The sequence below is a fragment of the Scatophagus argus genome, chromosome 18 (assembly GCF_020382885.2).
Source record: "Scatophagus argus isolate fScaArg1 chromosome 18, fScaArg1.pri, whole genome shotgun sequence".
In the NCBI taxonomy this organism is placed as follows: Eukaryota; Metazoa; Chordata; class Actinopteri; family Scatophagidae; genus Scatophagus; species Scatophagus argus.
The window spans coordinates 5,556,220-5,578,827 of record NC_058510.1 but is presented as its reverse complement, the minus strand read 5'-3'; the positions used below and the strand labels follow the sequence as shown (position 1 = coordinate 5,578,827).

At 41.4% G+C, this 22,608-nt stretch overlaps 1 protein-coding gene across 7 annotated transcripts in view; it reads right to left on the bottom strand.

Annotated features, from left to right (window-relative positions):
- ncoa2 (nuclear receptor coactivator 2) overlaps positions 1-22,608 on the bottom strand; it is a 53,128-nt gene that overhangs the window by 23,232 nt on the left and 7,288 nt on the right. For 4 of the 7 annotated variants that reach the window (XM_046370762.1, XM_046370757.1, XM_046370765.1 and 1 more), the window contains exons 2-5: positions 15,331-15,416; positions 7,091-7,198; positions 6,251-6,423; positions 1,923-2,026 (exon numbers count right to left, since the gene is read on the bottom strand). In XM_046370762.1, coding sequence (XP_046226718.1) covers positions 1,923-2,026; positions 6,251-6,423; positions 7,091-7,179 — 366 coding nt within the window. In that variant the 5' untranslated portion in view covers positions 7,180-7,198; positions 15,331-15,416. Of the gene's footprint in view, positions 1-1,922; positions 2,027-6,250; positions 6,424-7,090; positions 7,199-15,330; positions 15,417-15,960; positions 16,208-22,608 lie in introns of those variants that run through there. The other 3 variants (XM_046370761.1, XM_046370760.1, XM_046370763.1) reach the window with 3 other exon arrangements.

Genomic DNA, 22,608 nt, shown 5'->3' with positions numbered 1-22,608 from the left:
AGATAAAAAGAGACTCCGGCCAAAGTGTCAGCTCCCGACATCTGCTTAAATAATCATTATTTAAACACACAGCTAGCATTGCATGAATTTATAACAAATTGTACGCAAGTTTTATTTTTTCGTAACTGTAATCAGTCTGCATGACATACCTGCAATCAACAAGCAAGCTAAACTTTGGGGTGTAGCAAACTGTGTGCCCAATTATTCCCATTATCATCATCACCACCGCTGCTTTGGGACAGAAGTAGTTTTTCCCTCTGCTGTATTAACATAGCACCAGCTGAAAATAGACTTCGGGAGATCTCATCTATCACTGCATGGAGCGGAGCGGTTCCAAAACGCAACACGATTGTGTAAGTCCACCCTATGTGAAGAAAGGCCATGTACTGGACAAGTAGGGCAAAGAGAAACAGAGCAAACACTCTTCAGTGCCAACTCTTGCCTCCTTCCAGGCACTCTTGCATAATGCTGTTGGCCAATACCTTAATCCACAAAGCCTTGATTAAATATATTGCAGAGGCAACTACAGCTGATACAAATGAACATACTCTAAATAAATATACTCTGAGCCATCATACTCTCCATATTCATGTTCCACTTTGAGCCTATCGTCTTGATGCATGACTCTCTATTGCTTAACCTCCCACAGCAATGTGCGGTAAGTAGTGAATTGTTATAGTGTAGGGAATAGAGTCAGGTCCACTCCCCTCCCCTCTATGGGTATTACTGTTATTTATGACATGACACTGGGGCTTTGCAAACAGGGTCTCTCTACACATAAATTCTTGCTCGACAGTGACTCAAAAATGGTCAAGTACCTAACAGATTTAGGTTTATATCGGTCTTTTTTTAATGACATGTCTACATATTTAAATCATAATCTGGCTAATTTCAAACTATATTCAAGGCAAAGTTAAGCAACTTGCTATTCGACAACATTTAACATTTGAAAACCTCGGCTACTTCTACCATTTTTTCCATCTGTACTGAAACTGAAGAATCACAATGGCAATAGTAGATGGACAGAATAGAAAGATTTCAGTTTCACTATAGATTTACTATACAACACAATCGCGAACTATATGCCACAAGAGTCATGTGACAGAAAAGACTTGCTCCCAGGAGGTTAAAACAACAGCGCTAATGTTTTTTCACAGCATTCTCCGTCTTCCTGCACTCGCCAGAGAGTGGGCTGCAGAGAGCCTTGGAGGAGGGTCATGGGGCGTGTGGGTGCATTTCCTGCCGATGGCTATTCTCCTCAGAGCATCCTGTAATGAGCCTGGTCTGGCAGACTGGGGCCGTGACTAGAGCAGAGTGGGTGTGAATGGCCGATTGCTGTGTTTTGGGGGCTGCTGACAGATGGGAAAGCATGCAGGCTGCACCGGGCTATATTTAGCCGGGAGTTAGTATGTCAATTCAGTGACGCTGGACCAGGAGAGCTATAAATATTCCATGACAGGACAGATCTAGAGGCAAACGAAGAGAAGACAGGGAAGGAGAGAGAAAAGAGAGCTGAACAAGAGAGAAAGAGAGAGAGAAAGGGAGGGAGGAAGTGAGTGAGAGGATGGGCTCAATGGACTGATTCATTGGCCAGGCTGTTGCTTTCCTTCCCATTATACACAAGCACTTCAGTGGCCCTCCACAGGACAACGAGGCTATTGCTTCGCTCGGTGATTTACAGCCAATCCAGGGCAGATACAAGATGCTGGCAGATTTTATACCACACAGCTACACTAACACACAATCACTCCTGGCCCATTGGTGATTGTTCTCTCTGTATAGCACTCTTCATTATATACTAATCATGACTTAAGGAGAAGAGTATGTCCTGGTGAGTGTTCGATCTGGGGTACTTCAGTCTGAGTGTGCAGTGTATGGTATTTTGACAAGTGAATAAGCAAGAGCAGGCCCTCTCTACCCACCTCCAGCATCATTGGTCCCAAGGCATCTTTGTCAATCACACTTTGGCCTGTTGATGAGACATCAGCCTTCTGTACCTCCTCCTCATTTGCTGCTGCAGCTTTTTCTGTTAACAGGAGAGATACAGTGAAAAATAGCAGCGTGCACAGCTCCAAAATTTGTATCAGTTGCATGGTAGTGGCAAAAATCAAAACAAACAAAACTCGAGCAGTTAGAAGCCGAAACACATTTGTTTATTGTGCACAATAAATAAGTAGACTATTTATCTGTGAGGACCAGAGCTGTGTTTGTTTTGTTAACAGGAGAGTCAGTGACAAATATTTAGAGGCAAAAGTGAGAGAACATAAACAAACTCTGAAACATGTATGTGAAAGTATTGACCCAGATACTTTAAAAGAGGTCACTTGTGGACAAGACTTTTAACAAGTATCTTTGTGGTTACAAAGCAAACACATTTTGTCCCTTTGTCAAAACATGTTGCCATGGCTCAAATCCAAGCACTGAACAGCGAGCAGAGTGAAAGGTTGTTGTAAATGAGTGTGTCAGAGCACGCAGCTGCCATGCTGGTGGCCTCTGGATGGAATGAATTGTCATGTGCAAAGAAAAAAAAGGCTATTAAGGGAAACACTGAAAGTGTGTAAACAGTTAATGTTCCCAACAGAGCAGGAATTTGTAGTACAACCCCAGTCTCAAAAACACTGGGACATGTTGGATGTTGGACCATTTGCAAATGAACTGTGTTTACTGACAGCAGTCTTATGGAGTGTTCTGAGCCCATGTGGTCATATCATTTATACAATCATGTGTTTCACTTAGTGGTGACCTCACTCCATCCTCGCTTGTGACTGACTGAGACTTTCGAGGATGCCCCTTTCATATCCAATCGTGATACTATCAACTGTTACCAATGAACCTGTTACCTTTAACAGGTGATTTTTGAGCTGAACACACAACTTTCTTGGTGTTTTCTTGCCCTTGTCCCAACTTGTTTGAAATAAGGGATTAGCAAATTATCACATTGTGTTTTATTTATGTTTTTGAAAACATCTCAGCTTTTCAAGGGAGTGGGAGTTGAATGTGGTCAAGCTTTTGGTAAAGGCAGACCTTAGAAATGTTTTCCCAAAAAGTTGACAATAAAGCTTTCTTTTTTAAAATTAAAACACATGCTGAGATTTGAAATCAAAAACTATTTTTGACTTTGAATTTATTGTGTATTAATCAGAAAGGATAAATTAGACAACTAAATACAGCTTCCTGGTTTGAGGTAAATAGACACAACTTCCAGTGATAAATTAATTCCATGATAGCATAGCTGATCTCGACAATGAATATCTCAACAATACACTGGTTATGTCTTTAGGATGGCATGATGTTTTGCCACAGTAATTTGAGCATACTGATTTCAGAGGGTTATTTTTAGTCCTTATTTTACACTATTCCTACAGAACCAGATTTTACTTTGGAAAGCTCCTCTGTGGTGATACTGGTAAGTCAGGGTAGCCTCGCTTTTCATATGCACTGCGTTCCTCAAATAACTTGAGCTGGCAGAGTCTCCCTGTGAGCTCACACTGCTATTCAGTTTCCAAGTATAGATGGTGTATAGCTTGTTACACGCATAGGTACGTATGGTCTGTGACAATAAATGAAAATAATAATGATAAGGATCTGACTATAGCTACACAGTGATGATTCAAACAGAGCACCTTTGAATCCATTGCCCGATAAACTGCCACAAACTTTTTAATGTTAGGATGACTGATTTACTGGGGAGGAAAAATCAGAGTATCCTGCAAGCTCCTGTACCTGCACTATGGTGCTGTGCATTTGTCCATGTGAGTGATTGGGTTAATAACCATGCAGAGAAGCCTTATGTTCACAGTGTAGGCTGCCCTACTTTTGGAGATGACGATGAGAGGTGGAATATGAGTGGGCTGTTGGGGGGACACATTTAACTGTCGCACCATGCCAAGAACAGGGCTGACCATATGGTGAGAGAATGCTGCCGTGAAAAGCAAACAAATCCATGTCCTTCTTTTTCTTTATTTATTAATTTAATTTTTGGTGTAGATGTGTGAAACCTGACACAAATGCAGGTTTCCCCCCTGCTCTGTGGGCTCGTGCAACACCACACAGACACACATTCATCTCTTTCTGCATTAATGATGTGTGCATCAGCAGGACCTCTCCAGGCCCAGCGGGGCCCAGTATGCCAGCACAGCTGCCCTGGGTACAGACCCATCACTCAATGTCAGTACAGCCCTCACTAGCTCTCTGCCCGTCTGCAGGCCTGTGCCACAGATAGAGGGAGGAGTTCATTATTTATTATGGTTGCATCTAGCAATAACTGTGACTAACTGCCAAGAAGTTTTCCATATACCTTATTCTTCTCCGACTGATTCAAAATTTTACATGAAATGCAACAATGTACTAAACTATTTACTAGCTGCAGCTCAGCAGCTACTGCATATTTCAGCCTCCAGTCAGCGAGTCTTGGCTGTGTTTGCCAGAGCGAGCAGCTATGAGTGTAAAGGAAGATGTAAATCTCTTGGCTATTACAATATTTGATAGGAACAATAAAGATATCATTACTCAACATGTTGTCTATTAAGGTACAACACAAAAATCCAAATCTGTTCGAAGCAAACATCTCCACCCTGATTTCAATTAGCAAAATGTATGCAGACAGCATGAGAAGAACTGGGATGAATTAACAGTTTTTGGGAGAAAGCCACCTTTTCAAACAGCCATCATTGCTGCATTGCACTTCTCTGCAGAACTGTGACAATAATCAGTTAGAACTGCAATAACATATTAGCGTAATTTAAAGCATTCAGTAACGTCACTATAAACTGAGAATGTCTATCACACTGTGAGGATGCTCTGAGTGAGGAAAGGAAAACAAAGACAGCCTAATGAAAGAGAGACTATGTGCCATCATAAACTGTCCTGTGCTACAACTTTCAAGGTGCAATGAAATGAAAAACTGGCAGCATTAAAATCTACTCTGAGCATTAAGATATCTAAACAAGCATTCACTCAGCGCATCCCTGTTTCAACAAGCGCAGCTAGAAAAATGAGTGGCAGCTCAGACTGCTTCCCCTGTGAACTATGCAAGAGGAGGTGCGGCAGTTCTCTGTTATCTAGAAAAAGGTGGCTACTGAGGTCTGATGAAAGCAGAAAGGCAGGACTGGTTAGCCCGTCCCTCAGTGGTTGCTGTACAAACACAATTACGCCTTCGGAGGCTGATAGGAGGCAGGGCAGGAGGAGGGAATAAGACAGTAGGGAAGGAGGAGGACAGACAGACAACAGTCAAGAGTTTGTGTGTGATTTTTGCATTTCACATTACATAACGCTTAGCTCTGTGAGTCACACAAAATATGACATCGTCAGGAGTGTGATTCATGTGTACGTCTCTGTACTCTTTGTCTACCAGTTGCTCAGCTGCTTTTCTTGTGTGCATCGTTCAACCTTATTCACAGTTTAGTCACAGGTTACCTGAGGAAAGTTTTTTAAGCTATGTTTGGACTTACACTATAAAGATAAAAGTATTTGGACACATGGCCAACAGGGACTTTAATGACATTGCATGCTAAATACATAGACATTAATATGAAGTGTCCCCCTTGCAGCTAAACCCTGAAAAACAGCCCCATACTGCACCTGAATTAAATAATAAAGAGGTGTGTCCAAATACCTTTGTCTATATAGTGTGAAAGAGGTTAAACAAAAATCTAACTGCATCAGTCTTGCCTAGTTTGGTGAATCCAACATATTAAAAAATTAAAGACAGACCTCAACTAATTGTTAAAGGCTACCAAGAAGGAGAAGCTGGCAAGTACAACAGGCTGATGCATTTGCCTGATGTTCTGGCTCAAGATGGAAGTAGGAAAGATCAGCAGCCAACAGACAAACTGCTCTGGTTCATGCACATTATATGGTGAGATGATGGAGGGAACATTATATCAATTGTGTTGCTTTTTAATAATAACTTCAATTAATGTGTGTGGAGCAGATCCCAAACCATAATATTTAACTTAGTCATCTCAGATGCTTCTGCCAACAGTGTGCCACCTGTGGCACTTGTGGTTAATATTGGAGCCTTAAAACGACAACAACATCCTAAACACATTCACAACGTTGTAGCACCTTATTCATAGAATAAATAAAAATCAAACCAGTGTTAAAACCATCTGCACATATCTAGGCTTGGTATACAATCATAGAACAAAATACTGAAGACTGCAGATGAACACTGTGACTTAAATGCTGTGAGATCTCCAACTTTTCTTCAACAGACATAAAAAGTGTCAAAAAACATTACAGGTTGTACCTTGCTCCTTTATTTGTCTGATCTGTTTCACAGTTTCCTTCAGGATTGCACATTTGTCAGGCTTGACATTGAAGTTGTCGATGTCATTGAAGTTGGCGAAGATCAGCTCAGCAAGTTCTTCGATATATTTGTTCTCATGCTCGCGGTTGCGTTTCTCGTTGCTCCGCTTTGGACTAGAGACAAAGAGAGCACTGCCGTGAGAAAATGATGGAGGAGGGATAAAAGCATGGAAAAAGAGGTTCAAGTATGGGAAAATGTATATGTGGTATTCTACCACAATAACAGAATGAACGAGCATTAATGGAACAGGGTGGAAAAGAGGGTCCATTTACAAAACTACAGCAAGGACGACTGAAGGTTTTTCTTTACTTTTCATAGCCACCAAATGACAGTAAAATTCAGAAACATCTACTGTAAACCTGGGAGAGAAGAGGAATCAGGCTACGGTCAGTTATTCCCCACATGACTTGAATGTATCTCTGTAGGTCTCTTTATTGTGCCAACATAGAGCAATGAATGCCTCATTCCTGAGTACTTATCAACAGGTGAATTATGCATATTTGCATATTATTGCACCGACTTCAACAACGTTCCTGGATTATCTATCGCAATATTACACAGGCAACTCCTGCAACTACTGGGATGCTGCACAGTATTTCAGGACATAAGAAGCCATATCCATTTTCAAACTCTGACATTGCCTTTTCTTTAAAGTGTTAAGGGTAATACATGGTGCACAAGTGCTTGAAGTGTTTGTACTTCAAACTTTCACATACATTACATTACATGAAGTACAAATGGGAGACTTTTTTTGATGTGGAAAGAAGATACAAGCCTTACCTGGGTCCTAGAAGTTCGGCAGAACATTCTTTGCGTTTTCGTGACTCTGCCCTGGCAGGGTCAGATGAGTTTTCACCAACTCCGCTCATCCTCAATGCATATCAGCGTCTGGAAAATGAACACACAGAGACAAAAGCAGGTTTCAATGAAGCGCGAATGAAGCACATAAACATATGAACATATACACATATGACATTTAACTGGACTGATGACAAACAGCAGAATCACGTGGAAACTTTTATATGCCATAGGTGTGTGAGCATGCCAACATGGGAATTTGCATACACTGCATGCATGTATGTACGTACACACACACACACACACACACTCCAACGCTGGGGGCATAGGTTGATCCACTCCAGGAGAAATGAGTGAAAATGGAGCGGAGAAAGAGATTCAATCATTTCTCTCTGATGGTACAGCTCTCCCCAGAGAGACTCGAAATGAGAACACGGCGCTTTGCCCACAGCACCAGACTGAGCTCTCCAACATGTATCAAGAAAACCCATTTGTTACACGATACCAAGCAAAGCCAACTCGCAGTAAGCGCAGTTCATAATCACAACATGTGTTTGTGTGCTTTTACCAAGTACCTCCGAGGATGCGCAACCTGCAGTGGTTTTTAAGCATCACTCAAAAATTAAATGTGAGATTTATCTGTTGTCTGCTCTTTCAAGATGGAGTAAGAATTCATGTTTTATGTAATCCAAGTTGAAATACCAGGATGTTATGGCATAAATTTATGTTGAATGTTTAAACCCATTCAACAACTTAAAAGCCTTCGGAGACTTGATAAACTTTGTCCCTGCGCAGATGTTGAGTATCTGTATCAACATATCTTATTCTCGTCCTCCTTCTACCCAGCAAGCCATCGCAGGCTGAGCATCCACTGCCACTAAATGAAAGGCAATCAATTATTGATTAAAGTAATGTCTTATTAATTACCACCATCATCTGCACCAAAATTTGATGACTGCTAAAGGACTTGGATTCAATATAGGATGATATGCTACACAGAAGATGTGAACAATCAACAATCACGGTGAAATTTAAAAAAAACAAAAATAAATAAAATAAATATGGAGGGAAATAATTTCTTCTAGGTTCATCTGCAGCTTTGAGAGGGATATGGAAAGAAACCCAGGCTAGACTAGCAAACTAGACAAAGCATAAGAAAGTGTACAAGGTTGGGGTGTGCTGTGTGGTGATGAGCCTCTCTAACCATGGTAACGGCTGTGACACACACCGCTCGCTGCTCAGCCATTACATAAGGCATAGCAGAGTACAGCACAGCACAATGTAGAGCAGAGAGGAACAGCATAGCTTAGCAGAAGCAGTCTAAACTAAAAAGGGAGCCAGTGACCATGCAAACTTGAGTCTGGCTCCCTCCTGGCCTGGAGTGACCTACTTTAAGCTAATGGTAGGGTCTGTGCTCAAATGGATGGAGTCAAAGCAGTGGTGACTGGCCAGAGAGAGGCAAAGGAGACTGTGAAGGGTAAAACCCATTTCCACTGTTCTGTTGACAAGCGGCTAGGGCACGATTAGCCTGTACAGTGTATGGAAAGGTAACAAACACAAATGTCACTGTGCATGTGTCCTTGCAGTATGCTCCTCCGAATGCCATCTGGGTGTCTTTATTTCGTGGCACTGTGCTGTCCACTGAGGTTATGTGCTTTTATTAATGACAACAGAAACAGGCTATTAAACTCTCACAGCTAAGTGGCAATCTTCATCCCTATTGGATGTGCCTGGGCTTTCCAAGTTACCATGGGGATTCTAGGCCTGATTGGTTGTTCTCATCCCGCAGGGCCAGATATGATTGGTTGCCTTCGTCTCCTTGACATGGCAGTAATGATGGGTCAGTGTACGTTTAGACAAATAAGAGAGACTGGAAGTACCAGGCACGTCTCAATGACACCAATGCAGACAGCCAGACAGCCTGGCCAGCAGGCTGCCAGGCCGCTTTTATTTGTTGCTGAGGCTGGGGGGTCCGGTCTTCACACAAGCAAACTAGCAAGGGATTTCTAATCCTAAAGAATGCCCCGGATCTCTGGGCAGCTATAAACAGCTGGGCACTGGTGTTAGCACTTACTGTACAGAGACGATGTCACAGAGTTAATTGTCAACATTGGCCACTGGGGGAGACTTACTCTTTCTTGCCAAGGCTGCCACAGACCACAGTGAGGAACTGAGTGAGTGTTAGCGTGTTGCTTTTGAATGTTTTTTGTCTAGGACACAAACTCATCGTTTTGCTGTCAAAAGAAGAGATATCCTTTGATGTTATAATGAAACCTACCCATGTAAAGGAAAACGTCATGAAAAACAGCTGATCTGCACCGCTGCCTGCTATACACTCAACCGCACACAACAACACACTGAGTCACCGGAGATGTTGTGGCAGTGACGTTAAGGATAATGACAACGGAGCTGTCAACGATGACATAGACAATCACGTTTATGGCTGTGAATGAAGGCACGGCTCAGCTTATTTCATGATGACACCTGACAATCTACCTTTATTATGGTAAGCATAAAAATTTTTCACTTGCATCTTCTGCTGCCTAAAGATTAAAAAAAAAAAAAAAAAAAAAAGACAAGCACAACAACCAATTTTCCCACCCGAAGCGCAGCAATTTTGAGGGGAGCCAAGAGCCACAAAAGGTCGTGTCTGGCACATCTAAGACGCTGTGTGGACAACAGGACAAAACTACTCTGTCGTGCGTTCACTGCTGTGTCCACAACAGTTCTTTAATGCTCCTAAAAATGAATTTAAACACATTTTTTTTCCTCAAACAAGCAGTGATTTTCAACTGACAGAAAATGACTAAACTATAGATATATAGATATATATTGAGAGAGAGAGAGAGAGATATACATGAAGAACATTTGTAGTCTATTTAATTTTGTTCCTCCAGGACATGATAAAAGCTTTGGTTATATAGCCCCTAAAGCTAATCCTATATCAATGCATGCATATGAGATTGCCAACCATTCCTACACCTGCGCTTTGTGCAGATATCGTTTACTCAGAGCAATGTAGAGTAAGTGGGGGGTTGGGTAAGTAACCTTATTATGTATAAGACTGACTGGCATATTAAGGCATCCACCAAATTTGCAATTTGTCAAGTTGTCAACTCATTTTGGTCATTAGTATTGTAATTTGAGATGTGTGGACCATCAGTCACTGCAAGCTACTTTATCTCGTAAAAGATAGTGTGAAATTAAAAATTAAGTATTGAAGGGAAATACTTCAGCTGGTCAAACCTTAATTTCATCAGTCAGAGAGGATTTTTAAAAAAATGGTGACAGGAAAAGGCAGGACTTGCCTTTACTTAGACCAAACCTGTCAAAAATGTACCGTTTTCTGGGATCTTTTCACAAAAGGACAATATGAGTCAATAGCACACACCTGACAAACATGGGCCACTTTATCTATTTGTTAAAGGGGATATGCACTTTACACTTGAAGTATGAGCTCCTGTTTACAGTTTCTTTGGCAAACTGTTTGCTGCTGCTGGCAAAGCACTGGCAGGCTGACAGTCACTGGGCACAGTACAGACTGAAGATCTTAACTGGAAACGATGCTGCGGTCACGAGGCTTATTGGAGCAGCTAGCATGTAGTGCATGTACGGTAGTTGTTTTGCCACTTTGAAGTTGTGATGAGCTTAGGTTTCCTCTTACATAAGAGCAGCAGCTCTCTACTGAGACCCGGCAGCCATAATGGTATAGTTGTGTGCTGACAGGTCATCCCCGCCACTGTGATATCAACACTTCCCATTTCATTACAGGTTTTCATCTTCTATCTGTGTGACTGACTCACGAGGCCAAATGAAGGGTTAGGTTATTAAACCATAGTAAACAGTCATAACCACTACCTCGGCTACAGAACATTGATGACCTTCCAAAACATGAACTGTTGATCTGATGCACCACAAACATTTTAACTCCTGCAAATGAAGCAAAATGATAAATGGAAAAACAGAGTAAATATTTTACTTTCAACTTTATATAACAACACTTATCACTCATTTGACCAAATAAGAAAAAAAAAAAAACAACACACACGCGCACCCTCAAGTTAATGCTTGGAAAAAAAAAATCAATCAATCAATCAATCAATTGACTTTGAAAGCACTAGGTGCACTTCAGAGAGGTGATCATAGGTGTGCATTATTGCTTATGTCTTAGGTGTCACAAGAGCAGACTCTCTAGGACTGAGCTGGAGCCAACCAGTCTGGCGAGGGAGGAATGCAGAGACAACAAGGGACTGCCGCTGCTTCTAGTGCTACTGCTGCGATGAAGGTTTCCTCCTGTCAGGCTCAGCTGGTACAATCTGTACATGACATGCAGCATCAGACTGCAATGAACACATTAAACTTTGAGCAGCACCCGTGAGGCTGTCCGATTAACAGTTGGAAATGACTTTCCAACTGTTGGGATGGGCTAAAATAGTGACGTTAGAAAACTTGGTGACGTGATGCTGCAACACTGCAATGTCATCTGCTGTTGGTCAGTTTTAAGAGTGTGAGAGAAATGTAAAAATGGAGAGGTCTACAAAGCTTTGAAGGCAAAAAGGAAACAAGTCCTTTTGTTTTTGAAAGGTGTAAGACTACAAGTTATTTAAAATGTAAGTAACAAGAAAAGACGATCAGACACAAGTGCTGACTGTAAGGCTCTTATGTGTGAGAATTAATGATTTTTACCTTATCATTTATTGAGTATTAGTAAATGAATACCACAAGGATATGATCTTATTTTATCATTACAAAAATCCAAATGAATCAGACAGGTTCAAAAGGTGAAGTTATTATGGTTCTGTTTACAGTATATGAAGATGCACAGTAATTTGCATTTCACAGATATATACTGAAGTAAAAAAATTAGGGAATATTTCAGTTGATACTGTAAGACTAATTTCAGCTACATTAGATCCATCTGTATCACTTTGTAAACTTTCTAAACAAAAACAAAAAAGAAAAACGAAAAAACACTGGCAGCACTGCTTTCTAACATTACATCTGACCACTACTGGATTGTTTTTATCTGACCACTACTGGATTGTTTTTCTTGAGAAAAATAAAACTGAGTGCCACAAAGTAAGATGGGCTGAGTGCACATCACTAGAGGGGAGCGTTCAAAAACTCTGAATCACCCGTTCCAGTCAGGAAGGAAAAAAAATGGAGTGGGGGGCGGGGGAAAAGCGTCTAATTGCCAAGGGGGAGAGGGCATGTGCCAGTGTGCCACTCCTGTAATCATGTGGGTTAGGAGGGCTTTGATTATAAAGACACACCCAGTGCTTCTGGAGCTCAGAGAGTGCCGGGCATGACTGTGCATTAAACTGCATCAAAAGCTATTGGGAAAGTGTTTGAAGTCTCCTGCACTATAATAATGAAGGCCCTTCCAGAAAGTGCAAAACCACTGTGAGGCTCTGAACAATGTCTTACTGGTGTGTAATCCGTCCTCACATGGCTTCTTGGCACAACAGGCCCCCAGGGGGAACTGAAGAACAAGAGCGCACCAATAAAGAGTGCTTCTGGAAAGCTGTAACACGGGCCATTTATTCCCCCCAAACTGAAGAGGAAATCATGACAGGGGAGGAGCCCAGAGGACTCGTGTCTTCTCATTTTACATCTCAATATTTGCAAGGGTGAGAAGAAGTGCTGAGACAGCCAAAACACACAGAAACACACTGGAACCACGTCAGATGGTATTAAAGACAAACATGTAGGGACAAAAACGATATCAATTTCAACAGCACAGCTTGGGTGGGGGTCTGCAGTCAACTCTGGCCTTGCTGACAGCTGCCGTTACCTTAAACCAGATGTTCTTATATTAGGTGTGGGCCAAAGGAGAGGCATGGTGAAATGGAGGGAGGAATGTGATGATGGACTGAAAGAGATTAAGTACAACGTGAATCTGAAACCTTGAATCTTGGGAGAATTTTAATAAGACTTGAGCGAAGGGCATGTCGCTCCAAACATATAGGAATAAGATCAATGACGGAGAGCGAGGCTAAGTAATAAAAAAAAATAAATGAAAATCAGCAGTTGCAGGCGTATGTCAACAAAGGTGTAACGCTGCTGCTTGATGCATGTAGGGGAAACACTGGAGAGCGTAAAAGAAAGATGAGGAAACAAAAGGAACAAAAATAGGTCATGGGCTCTTTGTCACAGAGAAGGTTCACTGAGTGTATGATGCTGTGTTCAGTAGACCCCGGGTCTGTACTTTCATATACATCACTGATGCAGCATTACATTATATAAGTGCATAAAGTCATCTCTTTTCCAGCTGTCTCTTATCACTTACTCCATTTGTGTGTGCTGCTTACAAGTCAGCTAAATGACAACCCCCCCGAGTTATCTGGTTACTCAGTACACACATCTACTTTATTCAAATGACAAAAACACACCACGGCTGACGTAGCATACAGAGTAAGCACCTTGCCTGCTACCGAGTCCCACACAAGAGCCTGTCCACTCTAGAATCACTGCGAGGTAATGGCTCTAAGTGCCCAAGTGCAACCACACCCCATTTACTGAAAGCTGATCACGCTCATGAATCTTTAACACAGGCAGTCACTTCAGGATGTCGCAGGATTGGAAGGGGAGGGCTTTCTGTAAAATAGGCACAGAATGCTCTGGCTGTCAGAAAGAAACATTGAAAGGAGGAGCTCGAGACAAGAGGTGGAAGAGAGTCAATGGATGGCAAAATTGATTAACTGGCAGAAATAAGCACCTCTCCGCAACAATCTAGTCAACAATTCATCTGTGGCTGAGAGCGCTGCCTGAGGGGAGATTCAGATGTCACTGTGAAAATCCGATTATCCTATATATTATCCTATACAAGTGTTCTGAAGTCATATCTGTGTATAATCTGCAAATAAACATACTTTTAATTAATTACTATTGATCAATATTGTCACATAACCATTTGTGATTCTTTGCTTATTATAACCCATTGTGGTCTGGGTATCCTAGCTGACAAACACCTGGTGTCTTTCTCTCTGTTTAAACACTGGAAACAAGTGAACTGAGGAACGGCGCAAACAAGCAGCCAGCATGCTCAGTGAATGATGCTGACACACTGAGAGCGCATAGCTGCTTTAAGCAAATAAATTTATTCTAAAAATAGCATTTTTACGCCACTTCTTAAGTGTTGCTGTTGACATGAGCACACATTTAAATGTCTGTATTTTGGTTGTGCCACTCCCATCACACGTTGTACAATAATAATATCTGATGGGAAACTAAAGGAAACTGAATTAGCTTCATCATTTCTGCTGCTGGTCAACTCAAGAGAGACATGTGCACTGCATCAACTATATTATGTAGGAACATATAAATACTGGATTGATAGGTTGATTCTCGTGCTCTACATTAGAGGATTCATACTGAGAGCGAGCGAGAGTACAAGAAGGTATTTTGCACTTGGACACAAAAAGTTTAGTATCTTACTGACAAACGTTTAGGACATTAGCAAGAAGAAAGGACAGTGCAGCCAAACTTATGTCAGGTAATACAAACTATTAGTTTGAAGACAAGTCCGCTCTGGAAAAGGTGTTGTAAGAACTGCTGGCAATACAGTAATCCTAAAAGACACGTTCTAGCCAACACCATCTGAACTGTAACATGCAACATAGCCTCAGGAAGCAACGGGTGTTTAACTTCTCTCCCCCCTCACAGAAGACGGATGAAAACTGCACACCAACGGGACTATTGGATAAAGTCCTCGCTTTTACAAAACGCCTGGATCTGGACACTTCTGGGCGCAAAGAAAAAAGTTAAGCAAGAAATGTGTGGAAACAGAGGCAAGACTTTAGCACACAGTAAAATCTGCACAATTTAGAGACACCTTCAAATTAAAACAAAAACAGAACCCTGACATGTAAGCAAAGGCCCATCAGATGGCAGCAGTGAAAAAATGTCAGAGGTTTTCCTATCAAATCATCCCTCTTTCCTTATAATGAGACAAAACAGCTCAGAAACAGCGTTGAAAACAGCATATACAGGGAGCATTTATTAACTTAGACAGAGACAAAAGTTAATACAACAAATGCTGTGGGGAGGGGACACACACCAAATCTTATGATGAAGATTCAAAATAAAATAGACGGTTTTTGGTTTTTCATGTTTGCATCATCTATGCAACTCGTCATTTTGTGTTTGGAGAAAGAGTCTACTTGCCACATTGCACAGCAGAGTTGCGTAAAAGGAGAGTTGGCTGAGGCTATGCTTCTCACCTTGGTTTCAGTCCAGAGAGTCCCTCAGGCCATTGCTGCAAGACGGTAATGCTAGGAAACCTTTACGCATCATCCACTTCTCCCTGCTGAAAGAAATAATAGCAAAATTTGGATACTCAGTACATAGCGTGAATCACCATAACTTTTAATATAAAAGGTAGAACAGTTTAAGTATAGGGAATGCTTTTAGATCGTGCCCATAATTAGGCTCGATATTGATCCATATACCAAACCGGACCAGTAATACTGCATCGTAACACTAGGTGCTGCACATGACGCAGCTGCTCCTGAGGGGAACACAGCCCATGAATGAGAGTCTAACGGCACCACAATCCCTCTGGACAACCGTGACATTGTGTTTCACACAAGTTGCCATTCAACTTTAAGTGCCCCTCCAGTCAAAATTGTGTTTTTCTTCTTTTCCAGCACTTGAAAGTTTGAGCTTCACTGCACAGAATGATGGATGTGTAGAGTCTGACACTGTAAGGCTGTTTGCACATTCATTGCTGAAAGTGTAAATCTTCATTGTGCTCACTGTTTTAAGAGGCGGCACCTAAGAGCATGATTTGTCACACAGATAGTTTCTCTTTTGTTAGAGCAGTAGAGCGGCACAGTGTGCAAAACTCTCACCTTCAGTACACCCCAACATCACATAGGGAGTCTCCATCCTGTGGCGCTAAGCTCACTGGCTATTCTGGTGCTCCTGCTCACTAGCCGCATGCTGCTACCTTTCTCCACCTACACCTGACAAATGCTGGATCAGACCTGGTTAAGCTTGTACACCAGACCCAACCAGCAAAACTAGAAAGCTACCCAACCCTAGCTGAAAAGTACTGTGCCATTGTTGCACTGCAATAGTTACATGATGACAAGAACTGAAGATTTATTAACATATTTAGGGCTGAAATGAACTAATTATTTATTTATTTATGATGAATTTTCTGGTGTATAAAATCTCAAAAATAATCATACAGTATTACAGTATTCAGTTTTCTTTTTGTCTGAATTCACTCTATGTCATAATAAGACAAAGAAGTTCTCAGCAATTTAACATGAAAAATTGCCCTTAACTCAATATCAAAACAGTTTATCAGCTGGTGAATCAGATGATCAAGTAATTGATTGTTTGAACTGTATTTAAGACCAGTTTGAGTTTGCTTTTTGTTTATTTTTAACTTGGGTTGCTTTTATTCACTGTATCAGCATCAACAAAGTTTCAAAAGGTCCTGTTTGGATAAAAAAAAATAGCACCCTTTAACACCACTCATCATACCCAGGACCTCAACTCAGGACAGGGATGGCTCTCATGGAGACCTGCTGTGTCCTGAGGAAAGAATTTATCCTCAAACCACACATGTTTTATCATTACACCAGAGCAAGATTACTGTTAAACTCCTACAGTGAGAACTCCACATGATGTACATGGAATAATGAGAAAAACAAAGGGCTACAGCATGCATATTTAAAATTATACTGCAATCATACTTCTAGCTAAATCCCACTGACTATGACTCACGAGGTTCGATACAGTTAAAAACATTTAGAAATAAAATAGGTACTTGAACACAAAATGATGTATTGTGCGAGTGTAATCAGTCAGAACAGAATGCAAACCTCAAATACATGCAGCAAAATGTCAACCCCTTTTTCAACTATCTAACTTTAAAAAGAACAGTCACAGTCATTCAGGTAACTGAGAGCAAGTCATCTTATCCAGTGCTAAATATCTGCATCAAGTTGGCATGGAGCTGCAAGTTTTAAGTGTCTACAGGGTCTTTTCATCTCCTACGGGACCCCAAAGCTTATTACATCGTGGAACACTGTGTGCCTTTTTAATCACGGCAGACAATTAATTAGACAGGAGAAAAGTTTCAATTTTACATCATATTCCCATTTGGATAATTAGAAAATACAACTGGCAACTCAAAATAAAAAAGGACTCTGCTAGGCTATTTGGCGAAGCTGAATGAAAGGTTTCTGTGGAAGAGCTTGTCTTGTACTTCTTGTAGCCTATTGAAGGGAGAGCCAGCCAGCTTCTTCTTGGCCTGGGTGATTTCTCCCAAATACCTGCCAAGTGATCCAGCTGAGGAATGCACTCACGTGATGTCATATGCTGACATAACTGGAGAGTAAACTGACTCCCCTTTTGAACCCTGCACAAGTCCACAGCTAGAAGCCACGAGGAAGTGTGATATTCTGCCTGCACACACACACACTCAAATGGCTAAAATTTGTGATGAGTGAGGCAAAGCGGCCAGATTAGCAGTTTAAACACAACATCGTAACAAAAATTGCTCTTTTGCATTTATATGGGACTACACATAAATATAGTGAAAGTATAAATAGTCGATGGGTGCTACAGTGAATGTCATCTTTTTAATGGCATTTCATAACATGATATTTCTCAACTCCACCTTCCTCTTTTCCTTTTCCCTTTCCTGCATGGTTGTTAGTTCTCATCCTCTGGAGGAATTTCCTCTGAGCTTTAATACTGTCACATGCTCAGTTTCAGTCCAGCCCTTGATCTGCAGATTGAATGACAGGGTAAGGCAGAGTGTGAAAACAGTCTGCTGAACTAGTTTAACAGTTATCATTTTCTGTGACTCCCTCTCAGAAAAGTAAAGCAGCAGCCAAACAGGAAGAACTGAATCACAGCTAGCTTTTGTCATGCCACACATATACTGTCATATACTGTTTTACAAGCAATACTGAACATCCTGTTACAACCATCGCTTGGTAGTAGCAGTTGTGTGGTAGCATGTGCCATCGATTCAAATACTTTCATCTGTGAGCTCAACGCCACATGTGAGCCAGTGCAGGCAATACTCTCTGCCTAAAACTGTAGAAAACCACCTCTCTCACATATTAGACCAGCTGATCCATGCAAGCACTTCCTGTGCTATAAGAGGTGGGAACCTGCTGGTGACAGTGGTGTGATTCAAGACCAACGGCGAGTCACACCAAAAGTATGCAAGCACACACAGAACGTCTGCATGCCAATGTTCAAATTATCCAAGCACAGCAGAGGACCTCCTTAGGAGAAAAGGCTGTGTTCCTTTAGATTAGATGAGCTTTCTATCATTCGAGGACTGATGTGGCCTCTACTTGGCACAGATGTTTTGAACGACACATGGCGTAACCTAAACAGAAACAGAGAACCCTGCCAAGAACCCTGCTGAGCATTAGCAGCAACATTAATGTTTCATGTTACCGTGAATATTGGATGACACAATCAATAAAACTACTTGTAAAGTTAATGATAAAGCCCATTCCAAAATAAACAAAAAAATGAATAAAAAGCTCAATACAAACATGAAAAGTGATAACGACAGACAAAGCCAAAGAATTAATACTCACTACAAATAAATACCAACACCTTCTCTGAAACCTACAACACAAGATCATGGATACACGATACACTCAGAGTTCAACCATCTGCTGGTATTCAAAAGGAGGCCAAAGATCATCAGGTTAAAAGTTCAAGCACCCCTTAAACAGACTGCAGCCAATGAAACCATAACCGATGATTGACAGTTTCATTTGTGTAGCACATAAACACTCACATTATCCTTATTGTTTGTGACAAACTAAAATGATCCCCAGTCAAATTAATGCGAGACAAATCCAGTTAGAATAGTGTCAAGCACTGAACAGAAAAACACCATAAGTAACAACCGATCTCAACCCTCAAGTTCATACAGCCTTGAACATGTTAAGAGCACAAACCAAGAGCATATCAAAACAACTGGCATTTCTTTTGACAGAAGCAGACTGATAGCGGCAGGTAAGCACAAATGCTGCCTAAAGCCAAGCCTTGGGAGTAGTTACAATCCTTCTTTCTCCCTGGCAATGGGCTCCTTCTGAGTGAAAACCTGTCACTCAGGCTGGACTAACAATGCTAATGAGCCAGCTAATCAGGTTCAGACCGGACAAAGGGTAGATAGTTCATGTGCTAGAAACTGACCATAATGGCCAGGTCACAAAAGGGCTAAACACCAATGGAGCCCCAACTGGGTGCCTTTTGAATGGCCCACTAATGGCCTTCAATTCAATAAGAATCATGGTTGATGTCGACCCTAATGAAAACACCTGGCCTTTTAGCTCTAGTCAACGCCAAGGTTTGGTCAAGATCCTCTCCCTAACCAATAATCAATTGATTTTGGTCCATCTGTGGAGAGCAGCAAGGGACTAACTATGGTAAACCAAACAATCAGATTATTCAGCCAGACAAAGATTTTGTCATATGTCTCCACAGGGTGACAAAAGTCTACATATTTCACCACAAACAGGGCTTGTGACAGCTTAAAGGTTTAGAGGTACTGTTTAATAAGCTCACAGCAGCAGATTTAAACCCATGAACTAGCCATGGGTTAGGAAAACATTAATAGATATAGAACAGTTAGTTTGTGAAAGATCTTTACGCAAGCCCTCTTTAACAGCTTTCTTCAATTAATGTGAATGTGCCAGATGTTAAAATAAATATAGAGCATATATTTGACCTAAGCTTTTTTAAAGTAAAAAAAATATCATGAGTTTTAAAACCAGTAAAATAAAGTACTTACTGTTGGGTGAACGGTTTCTGTGTTTAACAATTTTTACCACTGCAACAAGCAAAAACCAATCCAAGAAGGACATACTCAGAATGACAAAAATCTTGTTCAAATCAAAGTCTTAGCATTAGTCTTGGGCTACATTAAAAGAGATCCTCTCATAAAACTCTGGCCCCATGCCATCAGATTTCAACGGGCTGCGCTGATGCAACCCGTGCCAGGTGCCCTTACATCTGTTGCTTGAAGAGCAACAGCCAGATCCTTCAGCTGTGACGTCAGGGACAGTAAACACAAATGTGTAAATCAACATGATGAGGCCAATAAAACGTATTGTAAAATGTGAGTCATAAAGACAAGAGAAAGCAAATTTGTGTTGCCGAAACTGTCGTGGACACACAGAGTCGGGTGTGGTCTGAAAGAAGGATTTGTGTGCACAGCTGATTGTATCATGCTTTTAAGATGATTTGGAGCTCATCTTATGACTGCTCTGCATGTCAGCTTCATATCTATTGTGCGCATATATATATGTGTGTGTGTATGTGTGTGTCCCCACCATCTTTTATTGGCTGTCACACTTTGTAAGGAATTAGTTCCCGTGGAAGCCTGAGGCTGTACAGTGAAAGCACACTCAGGATAAGGAGGTGCCTTGTTATCACAGAAGGGAGGGGAAGAGGAGATCAGCTGACACAACTATGTCACTTTATCAGCCACAGACTTGAGACAGTGTGACAGGCCAGTGCTCAGACTCATGGCAAATGCACACACAGGAATGCCGGCCTCTGACAAATCTGTAACAAAAGTATTTCCAGTTTGATTTATTTGGGGAGTAGACAGGACAGAGCAAAAGGTGCATAGTGTGTGTGTGTCTGCTCAGGTAAACCAACATGTGAGCAGGGTAATAATCTGTGGCGCACGTTTAGAGGGATGCCTTTAAACCCCGGCATTACCTGATTAAGAGCACTGCTCTGACAGTGGAACATGTAATTGAACCAGACAGAGCAAAGAGAAACAGCCTTCTCTTCCTCTCTCTCGGTCATTCTCTCCATTTACAGTCCCCTGCTGAAACAATCGGTGACAGCCAGGTCAGGTAGACCCTACATCTATGTCTATTTAACCTTTATTTAGCCATTTAGCAAAGCAGGTCACAGACACTAATAGGGACTAAAATGATGTTTTTCAATGCTGGGTTCACTGTGAAATAGTTGGTTATAGCAACACCCGAACAAGAGCAATTCTGCAGTCAAGACCACCTAAATAACTACCAAGTTAAGACCAAGACCTGAGTGTATCAAGGCCAAAACAAGACCAAGACTTTGAGGGACAGAGACCAAGTCAAAGCCAAGTCTAAGGCAGGATGACAACAAGTCAAGACCAGGCCCAGGCCCGTCCAAGTCCATGACATGCTAACAATAAAATCTGGAACGTACATTTTTCAAATTGATCCTAAAGATACACATTCCCATAAAAACACCCACAGAAAAAATAGATTTCTCATTACTCACCTCTTTTAAATCCCAGGTCTTCTTTCTCTACAAACAACAAGCTATTATATAAATGATTAATTTCTACCATTTTGATGTAAACTAGGCACATAGCCATCTGGCCATGTGCATCTATTACATGATGCTATGACCACCACAACACACACTACAGTCGTGGGGGGCAGTGGGGGGCAGTCGTGGATCAGCGGTTAGGGTGTCGGACCCGTAACCGGTGGATCGCTGGTTCGATTCCCCGTCCCGGTGTCCATGGCTGAGGTACCCTTGAGCAAGGTACCTAACCCCCACTGCTCCCCGGGCGCTGCACGCGGTTGCCCACTGCCCCGGGTTTGCTGTGTGTGTGCACGTCACTTGGGTGGGTTAAATGCAGAGAACAAATTTCGTTGGAGTGAGTTCCCTCCAATGACAAAATATGTCACTTTAAACTTTAACTTTAACTACATAGAAACATATCCAAAGCAGTTTTTGTTTAGTTCTGTATGATACTAACCACAACTTCACTGCTATGTTAACATGACTGAATATTTCCAAATGTGTTTTTGGCACCTCCCTAAACACTCAGTATCCAAATATTCATCTGAGTTGTCTTAATTCCTTCGTCTCCTGTCGTCATTTCAATTAGGGGTTGAAGAACTCCACCCCTGTGCTGAGTTTTTAAATGGAGATAATATTTTCAGTTTCTGTAGCAGGAGCACCAGGGCTCTGCCTCTCCTGTGTAATCTCCTCTCCAATGAGGGCCTTTGTTTTGCACTCCACTGCCAGATGAGATGGGAGGCGGTTCACATCTTCAGGTGCCAAAACCACAAACCTCTGGAGTAAAAGGAATGAATGGCAGCACTTAAACATGCAAACAAACACATGCACACTCACACACTCCATGTGGGACAAACATAGGTGGTTTGGCTGTTCTGTTGAGGAGGGGAATGTAATTAAATTAGGCCCAGTTTTAGTGTTTGCATAGGTAAATTGCAAACAATAAGAAATTGTTTTGTTAGCAACTGTAGCATAAAGACACACCAAAATGCTAAAACAAAAAAAACCAAAAAATTCAGGAACTTAGACACCATGAAATAATTCTTCCTGTGTTAGCAAAGACAAAGTTGGCTTTTAGATTAGTAACACAGTCGCTATCATTATCCATTTGAATAAAAAAAAAAAAAAAAAAAAGTAGGCCTTTTAGTGTAGTGACGGTAGTGGGGGGGTGTACTCACATCTTGAGTTCTAAAATA